This window comes from Arachis hypogaea, chromosome 15, assembly GCF_003086295.3.
Source record: "Arachis hypogaea cultivar Tifrunner chromosome 15, arahy.Tifrunner.gnm2.J5K5, whole genome shotgun sequence".
Classification (NCBI taxonomy): Eukaryota; Viridiplantae; Streptophyta; class Magnoliopsida; order Fabales; family Fabaceae; genus Arachis; species Arachis hypogaea.
The window spans coordinates 679,329-703,478 of record NC_092050.1 but is presented as its reverse complement, the minus strand read 5'-3'; the positions used below and the strand labels follow the sequence as shown (position 1 = coordinate 703,478).

At 33.1% G+C, this 24,150-nt stretch overlaps 2 protein-coding genes and 1 long non-coding RNA gene across 3 annotated transcripts; 2 read left to right on the top strand and 1 right to left on the bottom strand.

Annotated features, from left to right (window-relative positions):
- Positions 1-1,384: 1,384 nt before the first annotated feature.
- Positions 1,385-7,471, top strand: LOC112747378 (probable beta-D-xylosidase 6). Its single transcript, XM_025795360.3, has 6 exons — positions 1,385-2,255; positions 2,728-2,894; positions 3,013-3,110; positions 3,187-3,534; positions 3,836-4,252; positions 6,598-7,471. Exons 1-6 carry the CDS (start codon positions 1,437-1,439, stop codon positions 7,203-7,205), a joined length of 2,457 nt encoding a protein of 818 aa, XP_025651145.2. The 5' UTR covers positions 1,385-1,436; the 3' UTR covers positions 7,206-7,471.
- Positions 7,472-10,439: 2,968 nt separating this feature from the next.
- LOC112747377 (uncharacterized) lies at positions 10,440-12,586 on the top strand. Its single transcript, XR_003174879.3, has 3 exons — positions 10,440-11,609; positions 11,753-11,840; positions 12,219-12,586. It is a non-coding gene; the product is annotated as an uncharacterized lncRNA (long non-coding RNA).
- A 4,081-nt stretch (positions 12,587-16,667) lies between these two features.
- On the bottom strand, positions 16,668-23,259 carry LOC112747376 (glycine-rich domain-containing protein 1-like). Its single transcript, XM_025795357.3, has 9 exons — positions 23,042-23,259; positions 22,433-22,604; positions 22,161-22,278; positions 21,816-22,070; positions 21,010-21,465; positions 20,332-20,870; positions 19,986-20,169; positions 19,551-19,706; positions 16,668-19,217 (listed from the first exon to the last, which is right to left on the bottom strand). The coding sequence occupies exons 2-9, from the start codon at positions 22,588-22,590 to the stop codon at positions 18,558-18,560; spliced, it is 2,526 nt and encodes an 841-aa protein (XP_025651142.1). The 5' UTR covers positions 22,591-22,604; positions 23,042-23,259; the 3' UTR covers positions 16,668-18,557.
- Positions 23,260-24,150: the final 891 nt, after the last annotated feature.

Here is a 24,150-nt window from a genome sequence, read left to right as displayed (position 1 = left end):
CTTATGGTTCAGTGTAATCACACTCACTCACCTTTCCTTCCATTGATTATTAGTACACTAATACGCCATAATCTACTTAATTTTATATAGTTACCAAAAATACTAATTTCTTCCTCCTTTATTTTCCAGTCCAAAACAAGTAATATATAAAAAAAATTCACATGCCAAATTAATTTCTTAAGCAAATCTTGAGAACGTGATGTTACATTACACAATATTAATTTCAAGATGAGAGATCATGATCAATTGACTTTGACAGCTTAATTACTTGCATTTGCATCCAACATGAATTATGTACGGCCATGTATATAAGTTCTCTTTCGTTAAAATAGATCAAGGTAATTGTGGAAAAGTCTAAAGTTAAACTAATAATAAGAAATTAAAAAATCAATAATAGTGGTAAAATGAGATGTGATGTAGGTCCTCTTAATTAAATGTAGCATCTTGGACTCAAATTTACCATAATTAATTTGATAATATTGTTTGTTCTATATGGATCGGAATAATGTGTTAGTATAACACTATAACTTATGCCATTATCCATCTAAGTAGAAAAATAGGCACATAAATATGTTTCTTCTTGAGTCTTGGGTCAGGATTCCTTACAACGTACAATATATAAGAATATAAATTATGAAAGATTCCAAGAGGAATATGCAGAACCTTGGTGGAAGCAATGAAGCATGCAAAAAATGGACATGGAATTTGGATAAAGAAAAAAATTGAGGTATCTGGACCTGTGAGAAGGAATAAATGTGGTTTCCAATTATGGAGAATCTATTAGAGGGATTTGTATTTTTCAATAGAAAAATGTGAAGAGAATATATTCCCTCATTCATACTTAATTTTTTTTTATCAGATGGATGGGATAACTCCAATTTTAGGTATCACAACATTTTAACATTATTTGAAGAAACCGAAACACAAGATCGAAGACAAAGATAAGATGCCGATTTTTTTTTTTTTGAGCTGTCAAGTTATATCAATCTCCCACTGATGACGTAAGTCCTCTTTTTTAACAGTTTTTTTTTGGGTTCCAAATTTAGTCTAACATGTTTTTGAGTTTTTGGACTGGAGGTAAGACGTTTATGAGCTTACTACTACTAGATCACATCCATATAGTTGAGTGCAGTGTATGTCTATATATTATTTTTTTTCATTTTTACTATCTTTGGGTATTTTCATGTTTATTTGTTTTGGGTCTGCACTCTCTTGTACAACAGCAGGCCCAATAATCTTGATAGGAATTTGGTTGCGCTTGGTCGGCTTGGAGCCCAGATTAGGATGCAAAAGAATTATTATCAATTTTTATTTATAATTATATATAATAAAAATATTTTTTAAATATATCTCTTTATATATATTTAAAATATAATAATTAATTATTATTAAAGATAAGTTAGTAGATAATACTTTTCCTTTAAAAAAACCAAAAAATGTTGACTGACATTGGAGAAACAGAAACAAGTCAAAAGCAAATGACAGTGATTGTGTGGTTCTCCCAAGATGAGCATCGCCATGAATGGAGGTTTTATCTTTTCTACTTCATCCTCCTCCTGCTTCTTCAATCAACCACGCCGAACCCACTTGCACTAGATTACCCGTGCAAGCCACCATACCACTCTCACTACCCATTCTGCAACACCTCCCTCTCCATCCCCGCCAGAGCCACCATCCTCACTTCCCTACTCACACTTTCCGAGAAAATCTCACTTCTCTCCGACAACGCCTCCTCCGTCCCCACACTCGGCATCCCCCGCTATGAGTGGTGGTCAGAGTCCCTCCACGGCCTCGCCACCAACGGCCCCGGCGTCACTTTCAACGGTGTTGTTAACTCCGCCACGTCGTTTCCCCAGGTCATCGTCTCCGCCGCGTCCTTCAACCGGACGCTCTGGTCCCTCATCGCCGCCGCCGTGGCTGTGGAGGCCAGGGCCATGTATAATGTTGGGCAGGCTGGGTTGACTTTCTGGGCACCAAACATTAACATTTTTAGGGATCCAAGGTGGGGGAGGGGGCAGGAGACTCCAGGGGAGGATCCCATGGTGGCTTCTGCTTATGGAGTTGAGTTTGTGAAAGGGTTGCAAGGTGGCGCTGGAATGATTGGGAATGAGGTGGTCTTGGGGGAGAAGAGTTTGTTAGGTGATGGTGGTGATGATGATGATGCTAGGCTTATGGTGTCTGCTTGTTGCAAGCATTTCACTGCTTACGATTTGGATATGTGGCACCAGTTCTCCAGATATAACTTCAATGCTGTGGTAACCCTTTTCTTCTTTTGGTTAATTGGTTAGTTCTGCAATCTGTATTGTGTTAGGGTGGATTGATCCAATAGGAGGAGGAAAAGAGAGATAATGCTAAATTATAGGTAAAACACTTAACTTAAGAATGAGTTAGATTTAAACCAACATACATGGTTTATGATAGCATATAATGCCATTATTTGAGTTGTATAGCTGAGTTTTTCCTAAGGGGGAAATGGCTATGTTGCACAAATACGAATGCGAGTATTTAATATAACACAGTATGATGCCTAAATACGGCAATTTTATGAAAAGATTTGTCACAATAGGAAGTTGAAGGTAATATAGTGTTTGATGCAAATATGCATACATGAATATAAATAAAGTATTTGTGAATAGTAGGGAAAATGATTTGTTGTTGTGGGTGGAATCGGATTGCAGGATTGGCATGCTTTTGGGTGAAAATGGTTCTGCTTGGTTGTGTTTGTAGGTTTCAAAGCAGGATTTGGAGGACACCTATCAGCCCCCGTTTCGTGGATGCATTCAGAAAGGGAAAGCGAGCTGCTTGATGTGTTCCTACAATGCAGTTAATGGAGTTCCTGCTTGTGCTGATGCAGATCTCTTGGGACTGGCTAGATACAAGTGGGGATTTAAAGGGTAAGGCTCCTTTGAGCAACTTATGAACTAATTTGATTGAAAAATTATAGTAATGAATTAAGAGCAGTTTTCTTGGTTATTATGGATGGTGGTTTTGAGTTTTGACTATTTAGTGTAGGTATATTACCTCAGATTGTGATGCTGTGGCCACTGTTTTTGAGTATCAGAAATATGTGAAATCCGAGGAGGATGCTGTTGCTGATGTTCTCAAAGCTGGTATTTGTTTGTCATTTCATGTGTATTGGTTAATAGATAGTTTTCCTAAATATTTATTTCATCGGTTAAATTTTAGGTGTGGATATTAATTGTGGAACATATATGCTTCGGCATACTGAATCTGCCGTTGAGCAAGGAAAGGTGAAAGAGGAAGATATAGACAGAGCACTTTTTAATCTTTTTTCTGTTCAAATGCGTCTTGGGTTATTTGATGGAGACCCAAGTAGAGGACCATTCGGCAAACTAGGGCCACAGGATGTTTGCACCCCACAGCACTTAACACTGGCACTTGAAGCGGCAAGGCAGGGTATTGTACTGCTGAAGAATGATAAGAAGTTCCTTCCCTTGGATCAGAATAATGATGCCTCCTTGGCTGTCATTGGCCCTATGGCAGTTTCAGACAAATTAGGAGGTGGCTACTCAGGTATGATTTTTGTACCCGAGCATTATAAATTCTCAATTTTGATTGTTTCATTTGTTTTATATTTGTTCAAGTGATGGGATTATATGCTATATAGAGTCTATTAATCCTAATTGAGACAAAATCTTTTTATATTTGTCTTTGTCTCTCCTTCCAAACATTTTCTTTCTATTTGTCTCCGTATTTGTGTCTTGCAATACAATCCAAACAGAACCTTTGAACATGATTGATGCTATGCGTGCTTCTCTATCGTTTGGAGGATCCTGCTGTTGCTGAACCATATTTTCTTGTGTTTAAATCGTAGGAATTCCTTGCTCCTCAAAAAGCCTATATGATGGACTTGGAGAGTTTTCTAAGAGGATTTCATATGCTCCTGGTTGCCATAATGTATCATGCAATTCTGATGATGGTTTTGCTGAGGCTCTTGAGACTGCCAAAAAGGCTGATTTTGTTGTTATATTTGCTGGCCTTGACATGGCTCAAGAGACAGAGGATCATGACCGTGTTAGTCTAATCTTGCCTGGTAGACAGATGGACCTTGTATCAACCATTGCCGCTGTTAGTAAAAGCCCAGTGATTCTTGTTCTTACAGGTGGAGGACCACTTGATGTCTCTTTCGCGGAAAGAAATCAGCAAATTGGAAGTATTCTTTGGGTTGGATACCCTGGGGAAGCTGGTGGAAAAGCACTAGCCGAAATTATATTTGGAGTGGTCAATCCAGGTATGTACTGTTATATCTATAAAATATAAATGAATACCGTGTTTAGTTGCAAGTTTCTAAATTATTCTTGATTCAATGTTAACTGATTTGGAAGAGCTTGACTAAATTTTGACTTGAATGAAAGAAATATGTAATTGAGGGAAATTCAGGAATCGATCATTCCATTGAGAGTGTGAATAGACAATAAGGATGTCAACAGTGTTACCTGCTTATTTTCATTTGTGAATGCTATGAGTCACAAGAATTTGAAATGACTGTGCCGTATTATGTTTGTTATTATCTTTTTATAATATGATTTATTAATTCTATTAGGTAAAGTAAATTAAATAAAAAAATAACTGTAAATAATAATAGTAAAAGATTATAACATACTAAAAAAAAGTATTAAAAATACTAAAAATATACTATATAAAAAGATCATCTAAGAACTTTCAGATTTGTTTCAATTACTATAAAATAAATATTTAATTTTTTTAATTATTTTTAGTATTCTTTTTTATAATTATAATTCTCGTATACTATGTTTTAGTGTAATTTTTTATAATATAGATTATGATTCTATTAAAAAAATAAATTAAATAAAAAATTAATCATAAATAATAATAAAATCATAAACGTTTGATTCCAAATTAATATTAAGAATAAGATTATTGAGAATAACATTCTTACGTTAATACTTAAAAAATGTAACATATTTAATTAAATATTCTTATATATATATATATATATATATATCTAAAATTTATATTTTTTTATTTTTATTTAAAAATATATTTTGTCTATTTTTATATGTTATTTTTATTTTAGTAAGTAAATATTAATTTTATTATAAAATTAACTAATAACATTAATTTAAATATCTAAATTAAAATGATAGGATAATATAAAAAAATTATTTAAGTTAAGGTCTATTTTAGTAATTTTTTATCTAAAAGTGATTTTAAATGGTATAAGTCAAACAACATTTATTTTACTATAATCAATTTTGATACAAAAATTACCAAACATAGATCATTTTAACACAAACTTACTTCTTATCAAAATCCGTTTACAAACTGTAATCCAAACACACACGAACTTAGCTTAAACCTACTGAAAAGCTAAACAATCTAGATTAAAATTTGTAAACAAAAAATTATATAAAATTAATTTTGTAAAATTAATTTTAATAAAAAATGAGTTAATGTTAATGTAAAAGGAATCTAAAAATTAGGATTTTTAACTTTATGTAAACATAAATTGAAAGGTAGAAGCAGAATCATCTTTGTTTTTAGAAAAATAATTGAAATTTTGAAAAAAAAAAAAAAAAACTAAACCGCGTATTTAGTGTTTGATGCTCGAACCGTTAAACCAAAGACACCTTAGTGTTAAATTAAATCAATAATAAAAATAATATCAAATGATAGGTTAAACTAAATTAAGTTTAATAGAAAGCATAAACAGTGACACTGAAAGATGATTACAAAATGCATCCGACGTTCCCGATCATACGTCCTCTGGATCGTCGAAGTTTGGATCTTTGGCATCCAGAGCCACCGGGCCAATCTCCATCTGCCAGTAGTCTTGGCCGCCGATCCACGTGTACTTTCCGCCGTGGCCTCCCTTCTTAGACGTTCCGCTGAATCCGCTGGCCGATTCCCGGCTTTTCTTCGTCTCTAAAAGCATTCTCTTATATAACTTGCGGACCTTTCCCGAGATCATCGCCTTGGGGTTCTTTCCCTCATACTTCATTCTCACTGTTTTCGTTTTTCACACTTTGAACACTGATCACTGACTAGGGAAAAGGAATACAATGTATTCATAATAGAGCACAAGTAATAAAGTAAATTCTAAAATTCTAGCCAAACAATATAAATTAGATACAAAATACCTGAAGACCTTTAATTATCGATAAAAACTTTTCTTCTTCTAATAGTACCAAGGTGCTATGCGCATTCAGCAAAAATTAATCCTTGCTCACAAAAAATTGTATTTAGAGATAAGGGAACAAATTGTGATTTTTTACTATTGTTATACATACATATATATAGTATGAGTTTATCTTATCAAAAGTTTATCTTATTAAATCTTATCTTATCAAAAATTTATCTTATCTTATTTTTAATTTAAATTTTTTAAATAGTTATTCAAATTATTAATATCTTTTTTAACAATTATACAACAAAAAATAAATTAAATTAAATTATAAAAAATTTATATTTCAATACTATAATCTAATAAATTTCTAAATTCAATAAAAAAATTTATTATATTCATTTTTAAGTATGGATGACTATAAATCTACAATTGCTGTTGGTTAATTCTCAAAGGCGATGTCTTTGAGTATGAAATTTGTTTTGATGCAGCTGGAAGGTTGCCGGTGACTTGGTACCCAGAGTCGTTTACCAACGTTCCCATGACTGACATGAGCATGCGAGCTGATCCTTCTCGTGGATATCCGGGAAGGACCTACCGATTTTATACTGGAAGTAGAGTATACGGATTTGGGCATGGCCTAAGTTACAGTGATTACTCGTACAAGTTCTTATCAGCTCCAAGTAAACTAAGTTTGTCTAAAACTATCAAACATAACTCCAGAAAGAGTTTATTAAGTCAGTTAATGAAAGCAGATTACAAAGTTGATTATGTTCGAGTCGATGAGTTGCAAAGTTGCAGCTCATTGAGTTTCTCGGTGCACATTTCTGTGACGAACCTTGGTGAGTTGGATGGAAGCCATGTTGTGCTGTTGTTCTCTAGAGGGCCAAAAGTGTTCGAAGGCTCGCCGGAAGCACAGCTGGTCGGATTCAGTCGAGTGCACACTACTACTTACGAATCTACTGAAACAAGCGTTTTGGTGGATCCTTGTGAACACTTGAGCTTTGCAGATGAACAAGGAAAAAAGATATTGCCCCTGGGAAATCACATTTTGAGCCTGGGGGATGTTGAGCACACTTTTTCAATTGAAATGTATTGAATTATTGATGACATGTCAATTGTGTAAATTTATTGATGACATGTCACACAAATATAAATGTCTATCAATGCTATAATAAATTTCTTGAAAACTGATATTTGTACTATTTTTTTTAAGTGGAACAAAAAAAAATTGTTAGAGAAGTTGTAAGGTGAAATATCACTTTGTAATCAGTTGAGACAAAAAAAATATAGAGGATGTGTTCCCAGTACATGTAACAGTCCTCTAATAAATTTGGACATGAATAACTTTTGATGAACATTAAAGATTGGTTACTTTTTAATGGATAGGAACTGTAACAACTAAGCCAAGTTGGAGTTGGTATAAGTAGTTAGAATTCAGGTCTTGGATTCATGGTCCTCATTTCAAGGATTTGATTTTTCTCCTGTCAATGTATATAAATTCTTTAAGGCACTGTTTGGAGTAGTTGGAAATTGGAATTGGACCTTCCCTTAATAGAGACTACAAATACTACTATATGGAGATTGCACAAACCCGAATACATAAGCAAGCAATTGATTTATGCAATTTGATTTTGTGGAGTTGGTGAGTCCAACACATCCTATCAATAAATATCCATGTACTTAACCCCTAACCCTAAGGATAAGACAATGTGTTTAATACTTAAAAAAAAAAAGGCTCAATTACCGCATGAATTTATAATTGAGACTATAAAAGGACAAGAAAAATGAGACAAATGATTTTGATCCATCCAACATGGCAGCGCAGCAGCGAGAATATGTTGAAGAATGCGAATTGCAGAAGTATATCGTGGGAATTACTTCGAATTAATATTCAATTTGGTTTTTAAATTTTAAGATTAGATTTAATTTAATGGGTAAAAAATGTATATAAGCCAAGGGGAGTTTAAAATTACTTAAATCAGCCAAACAAAATTTCGATACATCATTCTACCAAAGAACAAATTAATGTAATTCGAATTAATACAATTTGAATTAAATTTGTATGTAATTCGAATTGATATAATTTGAATTACTTGAAAGCATTGACAACACGTAATTCGAATTAATATGTCACGAATTATAAACTTAGAGTTCGAATTGTATCAATTCGAATTAGTAGGGAGACGTGCTTTAAAGGGAGTTCGAATCAAGTTGATTCGAATTACTCTATTTTCGAAACTAGTAGTAATTCGAAACGATATAATTCGAATTACTCCCTTTTCGTAACAAATTCTAATAAAATTTTTTAATTAATTTATTTAAATTATACTAAAAAAATATTTTATCCAATGCAAAATAATTTTAAAAAAATAGCTTAAAAAATATTTTTTAAATTATTTTGCATACAATAAAATATTTTTTTGTGGTATAATTTAAATAAATTTATTAAAAAATATTCATGAGCTATCAAGAATGGGCAGAAGAGTATTGTATAAAATTCGAATTGCTCACCGTATAATTTGAATAAGGCTTGGTTTGGTAAAGCTTTTACTTTTTAAGAGTAGCTTATGAAAGTTGTCTTTTAAAAGACGACTTTTTAAAAGCTACAACACTTGCGTTTGGTAAAAATCTCATTAAAAATAGTTTTTAATAAGCACAAGTACTATAATTATGTTTGGTAAAACAGCTTTTAAAAATTAAAAAAAATATAATAAACATATTTATAACAAAGAATAATATTTTTTTTTCAAATTTTAGAGACCAATAATTTAAATATTTATTTGATTTACTCTATATTAATATAAATAGAGTTATCATTAGTCAATAATAAAACTTGTACTGATACGTCTATTACCCATTTATATATATTGACTCACTTATACAAATCACAAAATATGAGACACATATCTCAAGTAAAATTATATGAAGATTGTGTTAGAATTTGTGAAGGTTAGGTTGAGAAATTAGAAATATATGAGAATTCCAATGGCAATATAATGACAGGAAATATGTGTGGAAAAATAAATAAAATATATTTTTAATTGTTTTGTATGAAATAAAATATTTTTTTTTAATTTCTAAATTATTATTGACTATGTAGAGTACTTTATTTAAAATTTGAGTACCTAAGTCATTAGAACATTACAAATTTTTATAGTACTCCTAACATTTTTAAGCCATTTTTTAAAATTATTTTACATAGAATAAAATATTTTTTGTAGTATAATTTAAATAAATTTATTAAAAAAATTTATTAGAAGTTGTTACGAAAAGGGAGTAATTCGAATCAACTTGATTCGAACTCCCTTCAAAGCACGTCTCCCTACTAATTCGAATTGATACAATTCGAACTCTAAGTTTATAATTCGTGACATATTGATTCGAATTACCCAATGCTTTCAAGTAATTCGAATTATATCAATTCGAATTACATACAAATCTAATTAGAATTGTATTAATTCGAATTACATTAATTTGTTCTTTGGTAGAATGATGTATCAGAATTTTGTTTGATTGATTTAGGTAATTTTAAACTCTCCTTGGCTCATATACGTTTTTTACCCTATAATCTTTAAAATCTTAATAGACTCACATTAGATTCCAAAATTTGTAATAGTAATTAGCATAAATTTTTGAGCTGATTCTCGTTAACGATGTGACGATATGTTGATTTAATATATTAACTTGTTGCGTTTTGAATTCTTCGCTTATATTCTATATGATCGAGATCTATTAGAATTTTTAAAATTTGACTAACTTATAAAATTTTCAAATTAAACTTATTATGGTCATTTTTATAAGAATCTTAGAAAATCAGTGAAACTTATAAATAAAGATCAGTTATATAAAATTTAAACGAAAAATCTAAATCTTGATAAGTTAACATAAAAAAATAATATATCATTTACAAAAATTAGTTTAAAAACTAATACAAATTATTATTATAAATTTTAGAATATGAATTAAATCAATTATAATTTTAAGAATCAATTTCAGTTGGATATCAAATTTGAAGGACCAAATTGTACTCAATTCGGATACTTCATTGGTCATCCAAATTGTGTGTTCATACTTGATAGTTACGCTGAAACTTGTTTGCGATTGTTGGTCGGCAAATATAATCATCAATCTACTTCATAGTTGAAAAAGTCAAATTTCCTTTTATATTATGGGCTTGTCATTTAATTTAATTTAATTGTTGGCGTTATGTAGTTATTATCTGATATATTATTTTCAACGAACACAATCTATTAATTAAGGAAGAAATAATATGATTTGTCCTAAAATGTTTATTATATTAAAAGGCAGCAAATGCAATACATCGTCCTATAAGATGAAAATTGTGATATGATTACGTGGGCACAATTTCAATCTGAAATTCGTAGTCCAATTTGTGTTACAAGATCACAAGATAAGGCCTTTGCTAGATTGCTTCCTTTTCTTTTTATCACAAAAGTAACTCTAAGTCTTAGGCTGCGATTTAAGCTTTTCTAGGAATTTTACTATATTTTTAAAAATTGTCTATAAAAACATATTACTTTTATATTTATATTTGTTTAAAGTTTTAAATTTTAATTTCTTAATAAGTAATTTATTTCCTTTAATCTCAAAAAGTTGGTATTTAATATTTCTTATGTCAAAAGAATAAAAATTACTATGTAAGTTTACTCTAATATCCTATTTCTTGTCAAATAAATCTTTTATTAATATTGGAGATATTTTAAAAATTATAAAAATATTCTCGAGAATATGCAAATATACAAATGCATTTATAATTTATTATTAAAAATATTAAGTAAATGAGATTTAATTTCCAGCTTAAAGTCATAATAAAGATAAGCACGGCATGGGTATTAATTTATTAGTTGCTTAATCCTCATACAGTCACACCTAATGTGGGTCACATGTCCCACTTTTTCAGAAATCATCCTCAATTCAATTTTGGTTCCTCTCCAATATTCCCACACAACATTATCATCCTATGGCTATTAATTGGCCATGTGGAACGTTATGAATTTCACCAAGGCACCACATGCTGCGACGTAGGTATAGTTGACGTGGAAGTGTCCCTGTCAAGATGGGACGTTTTATATAATTGTTTGTTGGTAAAAATTCAGATGAAGTCAACTTTATGTAAAGTTGATATTTAAAAACCGTTAAATAAAAATTTAGTCAAATCAGTCAAATCATCTAATAACTTTTGGTATCAACTTCACGAGAAGTCGACTGCACCTGAGTTTTCACGTTGTTTGTTAATTAAGAAAACAGTATTTCTAGAAAGTGCTAGGTTGCAAATAAGGACTACCCCAGGTATTTAGTACAAATTTGAAGACAGAATGTGATGTTGTTCTAATAGTCAAAAACCAAGTCCCTTTCTGCTAAATAAATAAATATTGTGCAACCTGGGTTTCATAGTAACAGAATAAATCTCTTTGCTTTGTGATTATTTTGGTGGAAATGAGTGATCCCAAGTATGCATATCCCTACCCTGCTCAAGGAGGTACCCTTTTCATTTCTTAGTTCTTATATTACTATAGTAATTAATTTTTTGTTTACTATAGTAATTTTTTATATACACTAGTTTCTCTCCATATATATGCATGATTTTAATTTCTTTTGTGGCGGAAATTGTTGTGTTGGTAGGTTATTATCAAGGTCCTCCAGTGATGGCACCCCCACAATATGCTGCTGCACCACCACCAAGAAGAAATACTGGCTTCCTTGAGGGATGGTAAGCTTCCCAATTTCATATTCTGCCATCTTTTATTATTAATAATTAAATATACAATTATGTTATTTATACACTAAAATTATAAAATACATATTAAAATATAAATATATATTAAAAATAAATAATTATATATGTATTTATAATATTTTAGTATCAGTTTTTGGCATACAAATAATATTTTTGTTATTCAAAGGATAAGATGAACCTAAAACTGTGAACAAGAAGATTAAGATCAGAGAATGTTTTAATTGGATAGCAATTAGTGTGTATTTCAATTAAATGCATTAAATAAATGAAATTAAATCCTAACAAATAAGTGTTATATATCTTTTTTTTTTTGTGTAACTTATGTTTTTTCCTTCTTTGTTCCCTGCTCAGTCTTGCAGCTTTGTGTTGTTGCTGCCTCCTAGATGAGTGCTGCTGTGACCCCTCCATCATATTCATCAGTTGATCATGTGATATTATTCCGACTAAAAGAAGAAAAAAAATAAAATAAAAAAGGTTCAAGCTATAGTATGCAGTTTGATATATATATTTCCAGTTAGAATATGGTAACTTGAGTAGTTATATTAGTTTGGTTGGTTTGTGTTTGTAACATAGTGGTTTCCATTTTCCAACTTGGGTGATCTTCACGGTGTGGTTCTGCCTATGCCAGAAGTTCTCTAGTCATTTGATTTGTAATGTGGAAAATTGAACAGTTAATTCTTATGAATCGATTATTGGGTCGGTGGGTCCCATTTAATTAATCTGATTTTATTTTGTTTTATTGTCTATTATGTTACATTGTTTTGAAATTCGAATTGGATTTGGAATGTGGAAAATAACTTTGTAACATACCGTGAACGTGAATGATGGGGACAACTTTATGGGGGAGGTGATTCCTTTTTCTAATAATAATAATAATAATCTTTCTTAAATCTTAGTATTGGGAGAAATTGTTGAGTCACACTAATATAATAATAATAATAATAATATATTATTGCATGGGATAGTAAATTATAGAGTTAATTAAATATGCTCTTATATGTTACATGTGCTACAAGGACACATCTTAATATTATAAATTAAATTTGTTTTATTAAAAATATAAAAATGTACATTTTTAATATATTTATTAAAAAAAGGGATAAATTTTCGTTAATAGTAATTTTAATATATATTAGGACTCTATAATTAAACTTATTATTTTTAATGACAATATATGTAGTTGAGATTAAGGATTTGTATTATTATCATATTTAATCAAGAGTAGCCTGAAAAATCAGGACATCCATTACTTTCGGTTGTGAAGCAAAGCACATCACAAATGGTGATCAAATGGAAGCCATCACAAGGACCTCCACAACAAGAATATTATATTATATTACACCAATTCTATACTAAAAGTGTTAAAATGTCTTTCCCTTTTTTTTAAGGAGTTCATGTGCTGTTATTATTGGACATTTTTATTAAATCGTTTAATAATTTATTTTTTATTATAAATTAGAATAAAATTAGTTTATTATAGCAATAATAATAAATTCAATTGTCTGTCTTGTAATGATTAGATTCGATTTGATCCGATTAAATTATACTATCTAAATCGAATATCTTTAAATTTTATGTAAGTAAAATACCCACACTTAATTGGCCCTAGGATTACTCACTCATATAAGCGACGCTATCATATTTTTCATCTCTCAAACTCACTAACACTCATAATAATAAGGAGAGAATTTTTTTTGAAACAAACACTAAGTATTTTGATTTATGGAGAGATCATTAACAACATAAATATGAAGCCTTTATATAGGCAAGCCTTCATAATAAAATAGTAATTTTTATAACAACTAAGCACTAGTTGTAATGATTCAAGAAATAAGTAAAAATTTTACTAGTCAAATTCCTTGTTCAATTTTGTTTCAAATTCTTAGTCATCAATCTCAAAGCTTCCAATTCATGATTCATCATTCTTCTAGTATGGAGGTGATGAGTACAATTTGTTCATGATTCTTCCAACTTGATTTGTAGCCTTCAATTTTGACTAGGAGATAAAGTTTGACTTGTGATTTTTCTAGCTTCTAGTTTCATCACTTATAATTCTTGTAACTTCTAATTTCATGATAGTTCTAGTATGGTATAGTTGTACTACTCTCTTAGATATTCTTGATTTAATTATCTAACATTGCCTCCCTTAAATCAAGCTTGTAGAGTTTATCATTCCAAGCATCTTCTTCAACTTGTTAAATACTTCTGTTTTCAACGGTTTTGTAAAGATATCTGCAACTTGGTCTTCAGTGGGACAGTACTCAATCAAAACTTCTTTCTCATTCACCAATTCTCTAATTTTGTGAAATCGAATATCAATATGCTTCGATCTTCCATGGAATACTGGATTTTTGCAAAGTGCAATAGCTGACTTGTTATCACAAAATATTGTTGTTGGAGTACTTTGTTTCTCGTTTAACTCCTCAAGAATTCTTCTTAGCCAAACTGCTTGTGTTGCACAACTTGCTGCTGCTATATATTCTGCTTCTGCTGTAGATAGTGCTACTACTGGTTGTTTCTTTGACGACCATGAAATTGCACCAGAACCAAGATGAAATACAAACCATGAAGTACTTTTTCTTGTTTCTATATCTTCGGCCTAATCACTATCAGTGTAGCCAACAAGATTTACTTCATTAGTATTCTCATAATAAATTTCATCATTTAAAGTACCTTTGATATATCGAAGAATTCTCTTTACCGCTTGCAAATGGTTGATACAAGGCTCCTCCATAAATCTGCTAAGCAAACCAACTCCAAACACAATATCTGGTCTAGTCGCAGTCAAGTATCTCAGACTTCCAATCAAGCTTTTGTAGTATGTGGGATTTACTGCTCTTCCTTTATCTTCTCTCAACAATTTGAACTTCTCTTCGACTGGAGTAGAAAATGGTTTTGAGTGCTCCATCTGAAATTTCTTCAAAATATCATTTGCATATTTCTTTTGAGAAATGAAAATTCCACCATCTTTTTGAACTACTTCAATGCCAAGAAAGTAAGACATCAAGCCCATATCTGTCATTTCAAAGTGCTTTATCATAGCCTTCTTGAATTCTGCAATTATCTTCAAATTGTTCCCAGTAAAGATCAAATCATCAACATAAAGACACACGATCAAGATATCTCCATTTTCAACGAACTTGATATAAAGAGTATGCTCAAACGGACATCTTCTGAAACCATTCTCAATGAAATAAGAGTCAATCTTCTTGTACCATGCTCTTGGTGCTTGCTTTAATCCGTACAAAGCTTTCTTCAATTTATAAACTTTATCTTCTTTTCCAAGAACTTCATATCCTACAGGTTGCTCAACATACACTTCTTCTTCTAAAGTGCCATTTAGAAATGCAGACTTAACATCCATTTGATGTATCTTCCACTTATTTTGAGCCGAGAGTGAAATAATCATACGAATAGTATCTAATCTAGCAACAGGAGCAAATACTTCAAAGTAGTCGATACCTGGTTTTTGTTTGTATCCTTTTGCAACTAATCTTGCTTTGAAACGATCAACTTCACCACTAGGTTTGTACTTAGTCTTGTAAACCCACTTTACTCCAATCGGCTTCTTATCTGCTGGTAAATCTGTCAGCTCCCATGTGTCATTCTTCTCAATGGCATGAATCTCCTCATCCATTGCTTTCTTCCAATTGTTGTCTTTAAAGGCTTCTTCAAAGTTCAACGGCTCACAATCTGAAAATAGAGCAAAGTTTATGATTTCTTCATCGGACGGATTGTTGTCATTGCCAACTTCATAATCTGCTAATCTAGCAGGTAGTCTCCTCTCTCTTTGAGGTCTTCTAGATGATTCTGGTTGTTCAGTTGTGTCTGGTTGTCTTTCTTCATTATCATCACATGTATTTGAAATTACAATCGACTGCTTTTCTGTCTTTGTGTTCCAGTCCCACATGGCTTTCTCGTCAAACGTCACGTCTCTGCTGATGATCACTTTCTTTGTTTTTGGATTGTACAACTTGTATGCTTTTGAGTCTGTGCTATAGCCAATAAAGATACACTTCTCGCCTTTGTCATCTAACTTCTTCCTTAATTGATCTGGTACGTGGGCATAAGCGATACACCCAAAGACTCTGAAATGATGAATGGAAGGCCGCTTTCCACTCCAAGCTTCCTCTGGAGTTTTATCACGAACACTTTTTGTTGGACACCTGTTTAAAATATGAACTGCTGTTGCGACTGCTTCTGCCCAAAACTCTTTAGGCATTTGTTTTGACTTGAGCATGCATCTGACCATATCCATGATGGTTCTATTCTTTCTTTCAGCAACTCCATTTTGTTGAGGAGTGTATCTAGTTGTTAGTTGGTGTTGAATTCCGTGTTGCTTAAAGTATTATGAACATGTAAGATATTCTGTTCCTCTGTCTGTTTTGAGAATTTTGATTTTACAGCCACTTTGTTTTTCGACAAATGCCTTGAATGTCTTAAAGACATCACATGCTTCTGATTTTTGCTTCAGAAAGTATACCCATGTATATCTACTAAAATCATCAATAAAAGTGATAAAGTACCTGCTACCACCATTACTTGGAACTTCTACAGAACAAAGATCTGAATGCACAATTTCAAGTAATCTTCTAGCTCTCCAAGACTTTCTTGTAGGGAATGGATCTCTGTGCTTCTTTCCCAGTTGACAAATCTCACAAACACAATTGGGAATATGAATCCGTGGTAGACCAGAAACAAGTCCTTTTCTTGACAGGTAGTTTAGGCCAGAAAAATGAAAGTGCCCAAACCGCATATGCCACAACCAGTTATCATCAAGTATCACAGAACTCATGCAAGAGGGATTAACATGTTGAATTTTTAACGGAAATATTCTGTTTGAAGTCATCTTTGCTTTATCAATGAACCTTCCATTGTTGTCAAATATAGTGCAATATCCACGATAAGTTATCATCTTATATCCCTTCTCAGATAATTGCCCCATACTCAGTAAATTGTAATCAAGTTCAGGAGCATAGAAAACATCAGAAATATAACTCAGAGAACCATATTTCAATCTAATTGGTATGTGCCCTTTTCCTTCAATAGGGATCTTTGTACTATTACCAAACTTCAATAATAGTTTAACTGAATCATCTATTAAAGAAAATAACTCCTTTCTACTAGACATATGATTACTGCAAGTCTGCAAGCATTATCCAAGTACCATATATTTTCATCTTCAGCACATGAATTACTTGTAAAAAATAAAGTCTGAGTACCAGGATTATCATTTGTGTTTTGATGCTGATTTTCTGCAACGTGTGCTTGATTGTTATTCACCATTTTGAATCTGCAATCTGCTACTTTGTGTCCATACATTCCACAATGAAAACAGTTGAAATTGGTTCTTTCTTGATAAAAATTGCCTCGACCTCTTCCTCGGTTGACAGGGCTGAAATTCGTTCCACCTCTTTCTTGATTAGGTGGTGTAAAATTGTTGTAACTTCCTTGGTTGTAATTGCCACGACCTCTACCTCTAAAACTTCCTCAGCCTCTACTGTGAAAATTAAAACCTCGACCTCGTCCTTCTTGTGTACGGCTTGATTCTGCAACGTTGTTGAAATTCACTCGACTTTTCAGGGCTTCCTCGGTTGATTTTTCTGACTTCTCCAGTATTCTACTGATGTGGCTTTCCATGGTTCCTTGCAACTCTGCAATCGTCATAGTATCCATATCGTGAGACTCTAGTATCGTAGTCACCACATGGTCATACTTCATCGGCATGGTGCGAAGAATTTTCTCCACCACTTTGCTATCGGGCATATCTTCTCCATAGACTCTCATCTTATTGACAAGATCTGTAACATGAGTAAAATATTGCTCAACGGTTTATGAGCTAGACATCTCGTACCTTTCATATTCTCTTCTTAAAGACTGTAGCTTTGCTTTCTGAGCTTTATCTACGTCTTTGTATGACAGCTTCAACGTGTTCCATGCTTCCTTTGCACTTTTGGCATTTGCTATTTTGCCAAATACCGTATAATATGCTCCTTGATGAATTTGAGATAACGCCAATTGATCTCTCCTTTGTTGGGCAGCATCTGCTCCTTCTTGCGAACTTGGTTCAATGAAATTCCACAGGTTCTGGGCCTTCAAATGGGTGGACATCAAAGTCTCCCAATAACTATAATCAAGTTTCCCATCTAACTTGGGACTGGACCACACAATATTGAAAGTGTTTGCCATACTGACTCTATGAATAAACAACTATGTGAGAACTCTCTCACACCTCACAAACTCTCAAACACCAGGCGCTGGATTAACCAGCTCTGATACCAATTGTAAGTAAAATACCCACACTTAATTGGCCCTAGGATCACTCACTCATATAAACGACGCTATCATATTTTTCATCTCTCAAACTCACTAACACTCATAATAATAAGGAGAGAATTTTTTTGAAACAAACACTAAGTATTTTGATTCATGGAGAGATCATTAACAACATACATATTAAGCCTTTATATAGGCAAGCCTTCATAATAAAATAGTAATTTTTATAACAACTAAGCACTAGTTGTAATGATTCAAGAAACAAGTAGAAATTTTACTAGTCAAATTCCTTGTTCAATTTTGTTTCAAATTCTTAGTCATCAACTCTCTCATGTTTATTTAACGAGAGATTAATAGTGCTAATTACAGAAATTAAAAGCTGATATTCACAAATCACCAAAGCAGGCTTCATGTTCATGCAGCCACTGCCTTATTACTGTCCATAAAACCACCACCACAACCACCGCAACCACCACCACAACCGCCACACCCACCACTCTTATTCATGTTCTCACCTCCACATCCTCCACCACATCCCCCTGCACCACAACCACCACTCTTTACCATGCTACCACACCCTCCACCGCAACCACCACAACCGCCACCACAACCTCCGCAGCCACCACTCTCTACAATGCTTCCACACCCTCCCCCGCAACCAGCACCACAACCACTTCCGCAGCCGCCACTCTTTACCATGTTTCCACACCCTCCTCCACAGCCTCCGCCACAACCAGAACCACATCCACCACCACTTCTAACCATATTTCCACACCCTCCACCACAAGCACCATCACCGCAGCCTCCACAGCCACCACTCTTTACTTCATTGTTCCCAAAGCCTCCAGCTGAGCCTCCAAGCTTTTTTGTCAACCCTGCAGCATTTCCACTTGACACATTATTGATGTTTGAGTCCACTCCCTTCAGTTCTATCTTATCTTTTGCCTCATCTGAACCATTCACCTTCAGATCTTTACTCTTAGCAATGATGCCTTCAAACCCTTCTTTCTTCATCATGTTAGAAGCAATGAAAGCCAATATGATCCCAGGCAACACCATCCACTTTTCCTTAGCCTGTTCAATTTTACACACAGAGGTTAATATAAAATAATGGGACATTTTTATGTGCATTCTTGTGTATATAGTAGTATATTTCATCTATATGCAATAAAAAATATGTACTTTTTTATTCTCGTATGTCAAGTTAAAGCATACTCTTTTATGGGATAATGTTTCTGACCCATATAAGATAGGTTTGACGTATGTCAAGTTGGTGCCTGGTGGGAACCAAATCGGATAAGTATAAATAATACATTTCTTATATTGTTTGGAGCACTCAGCACTTGTAGCTTGAAGAATATTTAATCAAATTGAATTATGTGCCTTCTTAGCACGAGGATATGGTACCATGACAATTCTTGATCTCAAGTCAAGCAATGCTACTGCTTTGCCATAAGGATCTTCTGTGGAGAATTCGACTGCGGTTAACAAGCCCGTTTCATTTGCTTGTTTCCCATGGTGCCTAGCTTCATAGTCTAGCTTTCTTCCTGGGAAGAGCTTCACCTGTACCAGAAATCACAAGAGTTAGTGATCAGTTTCTCATAGATTTCAAATCCATCACCACGTTCAACTTCACTGAACAAGGCTATCTTGAAATAATGTAAATCAGAGTGAGGTAACCCAATCAATGGATACGCTTAAGCATGAAATTTTTGTTTGCCCTCAAGAAAGTATGGCAGACTTGTTTCACTAAATAGGGTCAATTACGTGGATCAAACCTCGCTAAAGTTTCCCTGCATGCCAATATATTTTACAAACAAATGATTTTGAATAAATGCATACCATCGTGGAGCCAATAAGCTCAAAGAGATGACCATCATTTTTTATTTTCTTAAACAACCAGAGGTTGTTCATAACAGACCATCCATCTTCCGTTGTGTTAGCCAGAACTCGAGTTTCACCAGAATTCATGAGGCCAACAACCTCCTTTCCTATACTTCCTGTGTTTTCTGAGTCCTTCAAATCCCTACAATATAATAATAAGTGAGAGGGACCACTAAGATTGTTTGTTGCCTAACCAAATTTTATTGGAAATCATATGGAAAAACGATTGCATTGTTCGAATTGGCGGCATAACCATAAGGAATCAATGCATGCATTTATTTTTCAAGTAATTCCTAAACTGTACCTCATTAGAAGGCTTATGAATGTGATGCCAGTTTCATCTGTGGCATGAGTCCAGCTCCTGGCATGGCGAGCCCTAACAGGAAGATTGAAGAAACATGCATTTTTCGAAAATGGGGATGACCGAGTCATTTCAAGCACATATGGAGCAGAAACTGGGACAGTAAAGGAGATGGCTACTCTTAACATGATTGGCTTTGAGCTAATTGTACCAGAACTTGGCACCAACTCCAACCATTTCTCAACAGAGAGTTGTGAAACTGGGTCTAGATAGTCTTTCATGGGGAATGAAGAAGATCCCAATGTCTTTGCTGATCTTCTAATTGCTAAGCTAGAAGAAGAATGTGACATGAGCTCAAAATGTAGCTCCCCTGTAGGCTCACACTGGAATGATGCAACTTGTTTTTCTTTAGATTCTGACAAAATACTTAGTCTCCTTTTAGCATTAAGAAATGCATCAGGCTGTGATTTGGAAAATATGACATGAAGACCTCTTTCTTGTCCCTCGGGTAAGTTTTTAACCCCAACAAACTCTAACAGAACCTGAAAAATAATTCAGGCGTAAATTACATCTACAAGAACGTAATTCTAAGGTCGAGTTTATGCTTTCCCCGTTTCAAAATCTCTGCCAATTTAATTATTTAAACAAAGTAGTTAGGTGAAATATCCATGTATAAAGTACCTCCACGATTTTCCGATCTTGTAGCAAATTTTCATGTGGATTTTCATCTGAAGGAACAACCTTCTTGCGAATCATGGTAGATGAATAAGGGCTACTTGTGATAGGAGATGGAGCATTACCCCTATACATTGCTCCAGACTTCCAATATCTTGTACCAAATGTGTTTTCCCACTGTTTTGTTGTTCCAGAAAAACCAGTATCCAGTTTCTTTCCTTTAGTTCTGTCTGAGTCTGTATCATCATGTTCCAGTACTTTTCCAAGTGCTTCGTTGAGGTCTTTACAATAAGAAGCTGGATGCAACTGGTGAGAGTGCCAGATTAGGTCGATGTCATAAGTCGGAACACAGAAGCGCTTGATACCCTTCTCCTTGTTGCTCTTGATAAGATACAGGAAGCCTTTGTACCTGGCCACGGCTTCCCTGATAAACAGATCATTTTTCATGTGGGGTCTTGATACCTTTCACAAAGGAGAAATATAGGATCCATTCAGAAGATAAACATTTTATGAACTTTCCATGAACAATAATTGACCATTAATAAAAGAAACTACAAAATAAAAAAATTCCCAAAACCACTTGTTATTCAACCACAAATAGACCAACCAGTGACCTGTGGACTAATCTCATTTGGTAACTATCTCATGACAGAAATATAGAGATAATAGAAGACATAAATCTGTTCCGAACAGAATACATATATAAAAAAGCAAGGGAAACATCTCTATCTTGGGACAAAATTTTCCTAAATTTGTGGTTACTCAAAAACCTGAGACAATAGAAATAGACAAAAACACGAATTCTCCATTACCTGGTAAAAGAATGGACTCTGCCTCTTGGCAGCTGAAACCAGATCATATTTGGTGTATTTTGCAAGACTTGAAATCCTTTCAGAGATATCCTCTGGAAGAAGGTTAGTCAAATCAACATTGTAGGGCTCATTAGGATACATTTTATTCCATATTTCTTCAGTTTGCCTGCTACAAACTCCTTCAACAGTGGAGACAACACCAAAGTTGTCGAGCATCCGACCGTAAAGTTCCTCGCAGTCAGACTTGTATCTTACCTGTGGAACAGAACCAAAACATTACATTAGCATCTCAATTCCACCAAACAATCAGGAACATGTAAATATTTTTCTGGTCTGAAACGCTACCGGGTTGAGCTTGTGACAGTGCCAAACCCATTCACAGTCAAGAGGAACTACCAAAGGCCCTTCAAAGATCCAAGACTCAGAATGTTTCGCGAGCAAGGGAAGCCAACAAGCATTGTACCTAGTTATGCATTTTCATTGAGTTAAACTAGACAAGCAAACCAAGAGTTTGAAGGTTAAATCCTTTCTCACAGGAAAAATATCAAACAGCTGGTAGATGTGAAACTCCATAAACAGCAAGGGAAACAAATAAATATAATTCAGAGAATGTTCACCTATAGATTGCCCTGTCAAGAGCAGAACCATCATAGAGGTGACGATTCCTATCTACAGCTGCAAGGAACTGAAGCTGTTTTTTCGCGGCGGCTTCAAGGTCCACACTTACTGCAATGTTCTGAGCTTCCATCCACTCTAATTCTTGCTGTGGTTCCATTCTCTCAATTCAACCTGCAAAACACACTCTCTTTCAGAAACAATCTGGTATAAACTTCAACCGTTAATATACTTTAAGACATATTAGTCAACCATATATGTCATCAAAACTGAAAATTTATCCAAGGAGAAACAAAATTGATCAGATTCTTGTGTTATCAGAAGGAATGGTACCAGACAATGAATGTGGCAAATTCAGATAAAAAAGAGACCTTGTATCACAATTCAGAAGTTGGTCAACGAGAAAGATTAGAGTGAAAAAGAAAGGGACCTAATTTCCAAAATCTTTGAAACCAAAACTTAAGAGTGTGTTCCTGATCAGATAAAACACTATGATCATCCACTATGTATAAAGTCAATTGGTTTTTGAATCACTATTCACTACTTCAAGAAATAAATAAATACAAATAAAAACAATTGACTCATATTTCTTTCCGTTAACGGTTACATACCTGGAAAGTGGAAACAACAAAGGCAAAAAAGGTGTTGGTTCTTGTACAGAAATTTGCTGAAGGAGAATGTGTTTATGAAACAGCTTTTATATATCATTAAATACATATAATATATATTGATTGATAAGATATAATTGGATTACATACTTATTGTGCATGCAACATTAATAATTGAGATATCATTGGGATAGAGTTGTACTTGTACTGCAGCTCAAACTAGTACCAAAATTGCACGTCAACAATCAAAGGTAGTACAAGTTTTTTTTTTTGTTGCACATGGCATCTCGGATTAATTTGTCGTAGATCTAACTTCTATTGAAGGATGGCCAATGAGTTATTGCATGTATAAGAGAGATTTAAATTCTCGATACTTAATTAAACTGATCACTTGACAAATCTAAGACAGTTAAAGGCAGTACAAGTTGAAGTAGTCAAGTAGCTACTCTATCCAAAATTAAGGCTCTCTCATTTATATGTATATATAATTTTAATATGAGATAATAGAATTATTTATAATCTAACAAGTTTGATTTTTCATTGTAGCCAATTTTATAGAATTACTTCTGAAATGTTATAAAAGTTACATAATTGGTTATATCTCTGATATAAAAGTTTATACAAATGTAATTTAACCAATTAAATTGAACAAGTCTGTCTGGATTCAAGTTCAATCCAATCGAATTTAATTATTATAGTAATATATAGATAAATAAATAATAAATGAATTCGAGTAGAATAAACTTTGATATTGTAATAATGACAACAAGAACCTTCATTTTTGAGAATTAAAAATTGCAATGGTTGTGGTGTATACAATTTTATTTTTGTTATTTTCTAAAACTTTTAATCAGTATCTGAAGAGTAATGATTCAGAAATTCAAAGTGAACTTCCCTTGTGTCGTACGAAATGCTATAAGTATATATGTATTATATTTCCTTTTCTTAGCATCTTAATCATGCCATAAAGCACTTGTTAAAAATATAATTTATATGCAGTCACAAGAAACCCTTTTTATCAATTAAAAAGGTTCTTAAGGCTAAATGAAAAAATATTTGCATATATAACATAGTTTTCTTGCTTGGGTTATCAACAACCTTATTGGTGGCAG